This window comes from Gavialis gangeticus, unplaced genomic scaffold (genome assembly GCF_001723915.1).
Source record: "Gavialis gangeticus isolate Ggan-Ray unplaced genomic scaffold, GavGan_comp1, whole genome shotgun sequence".
Taxonomy (NCBI): domain Eukaryota; kingdom Metazoa; phylum Chordata; order Crocodylia; family Gavialidae; genus Gavialis; species Gavialis gangeticus.
In genome coordinates, this window is record NW_017728993.1 from 44,830,297 (window position 1) to 44,835,812 (window position 5,516).

At 42.1% G+C, this 5,516-nt stretch overlaps 1 protein-coding gene across 1 annotated transcript in view; it reads right to left on the reverse strand.

Moving 5' to 3' along the window:
• Positions 1-5,516, reverse strand: part of DPYD (dihydropyrimidine dehydrogenase) — an 865,232-nt gene that overhangs the window by 677,355 nt on the left and 182,361 nt on the right. The window contains exon 3 of the mRNA XM_019501664.1: positions 4,090-4,177. Coding sequence (XP_019357209.1) covers positions 4,090-4,177 — 88 coding nt within the window. The remainder of the gene's footprint in view (positions 1-4,089; positions 4,178-5,516) is intronic.

Consider the following 5,516-nt stretch of genomic DNA (forward strand, 5'->3'; position numbering starts at 1 on the left):
ACCACAAGTGCTTGTAAAGCCGTGCCAGGGGTCCTGCAATGACCTCGGCCAATTCCTTTAGAACTCTAGGGTGGAAATCATCCGGACCGGCTGACTTGAATATATCCAGCCCCTTGAGAAGCTCCCTAACTAATTCCTCGCTAACCCTTGGCCCAGGTGTCCATCAGGAACTGAGAGAACATCTGTTCAGCAGAGCACCCCAAGGGAAGACAAAGTCAAATGGCCACAAACTACTGGAAGACCGTTTTAGACTGGACATAAGAAAAAACTTCTTCACTGTTCAAGTGTCCAGAGTCTGGAATAGACTCCCCCCAGAAGTGGTGCAAGCACCTACTCTGGACACATTCAAGAAGCTTTTGGATGATTTACTTGCTGGGGTCCTCTGACCTAAGCTGACTTCCTGCCCTTTGGGCAGGGGCTGGACCCAATGATCTCACAAGGTCCCTTCCAACCCCAATGTCTATGAAATCTATTACAGCAAAGAGACTGGGGTAAGGGAGGTGCAGTGGTTAATTTTTAAAAGCTTTAAAAGCATACTACATTCAGCTCACCTGTAAATGCACACACAAAAAGTAGAATGAACTAGGGGATATGGTAAGAGTCAAAAGTTGGGATGTGTCACTGTCCTTACATGTGACCTTTTATATATCCCTTCACCTTTCTATGCCTCTGTTTCTACTCCTCCTCTTTCTGTCCTGCCCCTTAGGGTACAAACTCTATACAGTTCCTAGTGACATGCATTCCTGAATTCACTTGAGGCATCTAGACCATGCTGTATCAGAAATCACAATACACACGTGTGCACACAGTCAATTGGTAGAAAACAATAAGAGACTGGAAGAATGGCAACTAAAGACTATGACTTGTAACTTGGTCACAGAAGCATTTTCTGGCTACGCGGTGTTGCAGGGGAGGGCATAATTTTAACAACAGATTTGGGGGGTTTAATGAGAGAATTTGCAATTTTTTGTCAGAGATTTCATTATTTTTTAAACCAGAGAAAACCAAGATCCCTGCTGATCAGTCAAGATAAGGCATCCACTGAAGACAGCTGATTTCCTTGGAAGCTGGCTCAGGCATGAATGTGGACAGAAACACAGTGGCAGACATTGTAGGGAAAAGGACTGAAAAGAAAAACTTGCTATGGACTCTGGGCTCTCCTGCACTAGGCAGCCACCATTTAGGCAATCCTTAGCTTTGTTCCACCTCACAATCTTTTTACATTAACGTAGCTAACAAGTGCTCAATTTCATCCATGCTGGCTGGGGTATGGGAGCACAACCTAAAGCACCATGCAACCTCAAGGAACTATGCCCCAGTCTGTAAAACTCAATATTCAGTTTTCTCACATTTTTTCTGGCATCAGCATCAGGTACCAAGTTCCTTGTCTGCTGCCTCTCACTGTAAAAATGATTACTCCTAAAAGGGATACTGGAGCTATGGACTGAATATTCTTACAGCCAGGCTAAGCTGACAATTTAGTAACTGCGGAGTCATCGGAGGATTTCAGTTTTTCCCTGAGAAACATCGACACTCCTGAGAGAATGAAATTCTGCCACTAGTCTCTTCCAAAGCAGGATTTCCTGGTAAATAGCAGCTGGTCAGTAACTGGTTACTTGCCTCTACTGTAAACACAGACTTAATGTTTGTAGTTTCTAATATCTTTTTAGAGAGATCCCATTACACAGCCATGCAGAACTAACAATTAAAGGGCCAAAAACTGAAAAAATGTCTCGTTTTCTGGCAACCTGGACCAAATCTTTTCCCACTTTTCCAGCTCAGCAACCAAACTGAAAAGTCCTTTATTTACCCAGATCTAGTTCCAAGACTGAGCAAAAACTACTCTTTGTTTGAGATAGGGTGACCTTTCTTTAAGAAGGGGGCAACCTCCTTTCCTTGGGCTACACTGTAGGCCTATCAGCCTCCAACTCCAGATTCATCTTGAAACAGGGTAAATCACAGTCCTCCTCCCTGAAGTTGTGCTTCACTTGTAGCAGGCTTCTCTCAAGGCTCCATTCTACCCTAGGGAACCTATCTGCAGAACTCTGGCTCCCTGGCTGCCTATACATGTGCTCCGAGGTAGGAGGGAGTGTTTTAATTACAGCAATTCCTGGGCAGCCTCTCTAATTAAAACAGCTCACTGTCAAGTATATTAAGCCCATCCATGGCCATTTTGAAATTCGTAGGGGGCTTAATACACATGACGGTGAGGTGATGCTGGAATGCTCCAATTAGAATGAGGAGCAGACTATTAATAGAGTCTGTTCCGACATGTTAGCATGTCTATAGCACGTCTATTAAAAAGTGTTGTGCCTTGAAATAGGTTTGGTTAGTCCTAGACCTCAGTTCCCCTAAAGCAGTGGTCACCAACCAGTTGATCTCAATTGACTGGTCGATCATGGAGCCTCCGAAAGTCACTCTCAGTCTGTCAGAGGCTCCACGATGAGGAGAAGCAAGGCACACGTGGCTGGACTGAGCCATGCCTCATGCTGCCCAGGCTGGGCTGGGTGAATGGAGCCAGAGCCTGGGCAGCTTGTCCAGGAGGCAGGCAGGGCAGGGAGTGGGGGCAGTAGATCCTGGGATGCCAAAAAGTGATCTTCAACATAAAAAGGTTGGAGACCACTGCCCTAAAGGGAAACAAGTTAAACTGCTACTATATTCGATTTGCTTTAGGTTTTCTAAGCAAACAAGAAACAGAGTTAAGACAGAGAGCAGCAATTTCATTACAGCTTTCTATCTTCATTTCAGAATGCTTGAAAGAGGTAATAAGAAGCAATATGCTGCAAAGGAGGATAGCATAGCTGGAAACAGATGCCTGCATTCATGAAAATAAATGCTGCATTGATACAACACAGATTATGTAACAGAGAAGTCTATATGCAGATGCCGGGCAGAGTGCCAATCACTGTAAACCACATCAATGTGTAGTTATGTTATAATTGATGAGTGTGTCATAATATCTTGTTTTGTTACAATGTTTCTTGTTAAGGTATAGAATTTACTGTTACTGTTTCTGTTGCTATTCACATAATACCCACTGTGCACCAAAAATATTGTAGTTAATTCATGGCTGCTGCAGCCCACTTTTTCTTTCATTTCACTTATAGAGATCCCCACATTCCTGCCTGACAGAATAGGCTGGTGACATGGGATACATGAGACTGGAGCAGCTGGTTACCTATATATCCTAGACAGGAAAGTCCAACCATCTGAGCGGATTCTGAGTCTGGTTTCAGAGAGAGCAAATCAGGATGCAGGGAAGGGCTTAACATAAAAAGGCAGCTTTTAAAAGGTGAGCAACAATATATGCTCAAACTCAGAATGTCCCCCACAGTCTAGTTATTGTAGACATCGCTCTTTATGTTGGCTTTGCAGTCATCATTAAACATTGGTCTTTTCAACTCTCACATATCCACAGGCAACAGAGCAAGTTTCAAGTGTCATTGTTATTTTTATAATAGCAAAATATTTTTCCTCCATTAACAAGTTTTCAAAAGGCACTCCACCTTCAAAAATGGATTCTATTTATTATTGTAATATTTTACTGCTATTACTTGGTTTTGTGACTAAGAACCAAAAAAAACCTATTTACATGAACCATTATAATGAAAAACATTCATCCCTGACATGAGCACTGTCATGCCACCAAGTTGCAGCCCAAAGCAAATTTAAACAAGAAAATAATAATCATTTCCTAAAAAGATTTATTCTTTAATAGGAGAAAAAGCCCTCTAACTATAGTGTCTCAGTCAGGTAGCAACTGAGTGAATTCATTACACTGAAGTGTTTATAGTTTTGTCAATGGTATTAATTGATGAAAACCATCCAAAACAAATGCCTCATAGAGAAAGAAATTTGCTGAAGAAAGGTTTATTGTAAACACTGCCTATGTATGTACAGTACCTCCAAGGAACAGCAGCAGCAAGAATAATTAAAAATTAAGAAGAATATGATAAGTTTTATAATACTTGTTCTAAACAACATTTTATTAAAGTCTACAAAAGTCAGGCTTGTAATTCAATCGTACAAAAGAAATGCAAGCAACTGTGGTTCTTAGCCTTTCATTTACTACTGTGAGCCTACTTTTACCTTGTTTGCAATACTGGTGATAAATGACTTGATGTCCAAATTAGTTGGGCAGCTCTTCTGACAGGGGGCATCCGCACACTTTAAGCATCTGGGGGAATAAAAGTAAATAGGTTAAGATGGTATATATTGCAAATGCTACCAATAAGATATGCAATATGGCATCCAAGCCTGCCTTACATATCTATAAGAGCAAGATTACAACTCAGAATACAGACCCAAAGGTATTACTGACCTTATACGCTTCATCCTCACACACAACAATTTCACTTTTAATAACCAACACTTCCTCCAGACTATGGGCACAGCTATGGGCACCAAAATGACCTCACAATACGCCAACCTTTTTATGAGCCACCTGAAAGAGGAAGTCCTCAAGGAATGCACCATCAAACCCTAGCTATACTTAAGATATATCAATGACATCTTTGTCATTTGGATGGAAAACTTGCAATCTCTGAGTTCCATCAGAAATTCAACAATCACCATCCCTCCATCCAACTCTTTCTTGAATACTCCAGCACCAACATCTCCTTTTTAGACATGATGATCAGCATCCATAATGGCAAAATACAGACTTCATTATACAAGAAACCCACAGACCAACATACATATCTGCACAGAACCAGCAATCACCCTAAACACACCAAAAAAGCTGTGATATACAGCCAAGCCCTCAGATACCACCACATTTGCATCGAGGAGAACACCCTGGATTGCCACCTCACCAATCTTAAAAAGGCTTTCACCCAACAAGGACACTCTTCCAGAGAGACAGATTGCACATTTGAAAGAGCCACCCAGATACCACAGGAAAAATTACTGCAGTACAGAAGAAACCTCCCCACAAATTGCACACTACTGGTTATGAGATATCACCCCTCCCTCAAACCCATACAGAAAATCCTCAAACAATTGCAGCCCATACTAGAAAAAGACCCTGTTCTTAAAGAGATCTTCCCAGAGCCACCCATCCTAGCCTTCAAACAAGCACCGAACCTCACCAACCTCATCACCAGACGCAAACTTGCTCAAGTCCAGAACACAGTAAAAGGATCCAGACCATGCATGACAAGGAATGAAAAACCTGCCAACACATCTCCACCACCCCCACAATTACTACACCCCACAACAGAGCCATAGGCATTCCTAGGTCTGACAGTTGCACCTCCAGAAATGTAATATATCTCATCCAATGCACCAAATGCCCTGATGGAAAATACATAGGAGAGACCAAACAACAACTGCTCACCAGAATGAACGCACACTGGAAATCCATCAAAGACAGGAATACCCAGTTACCTGTGGGGGCACATTTCTCACAAGAAAATCACTCTTTCTCCAATCTCTCAGTCCTGATCCTCAAAGGAAACTTACAAAACACCTCCCAGAGACAAGCCTATGAACTCCACTTCATCAACCTCCTGGAT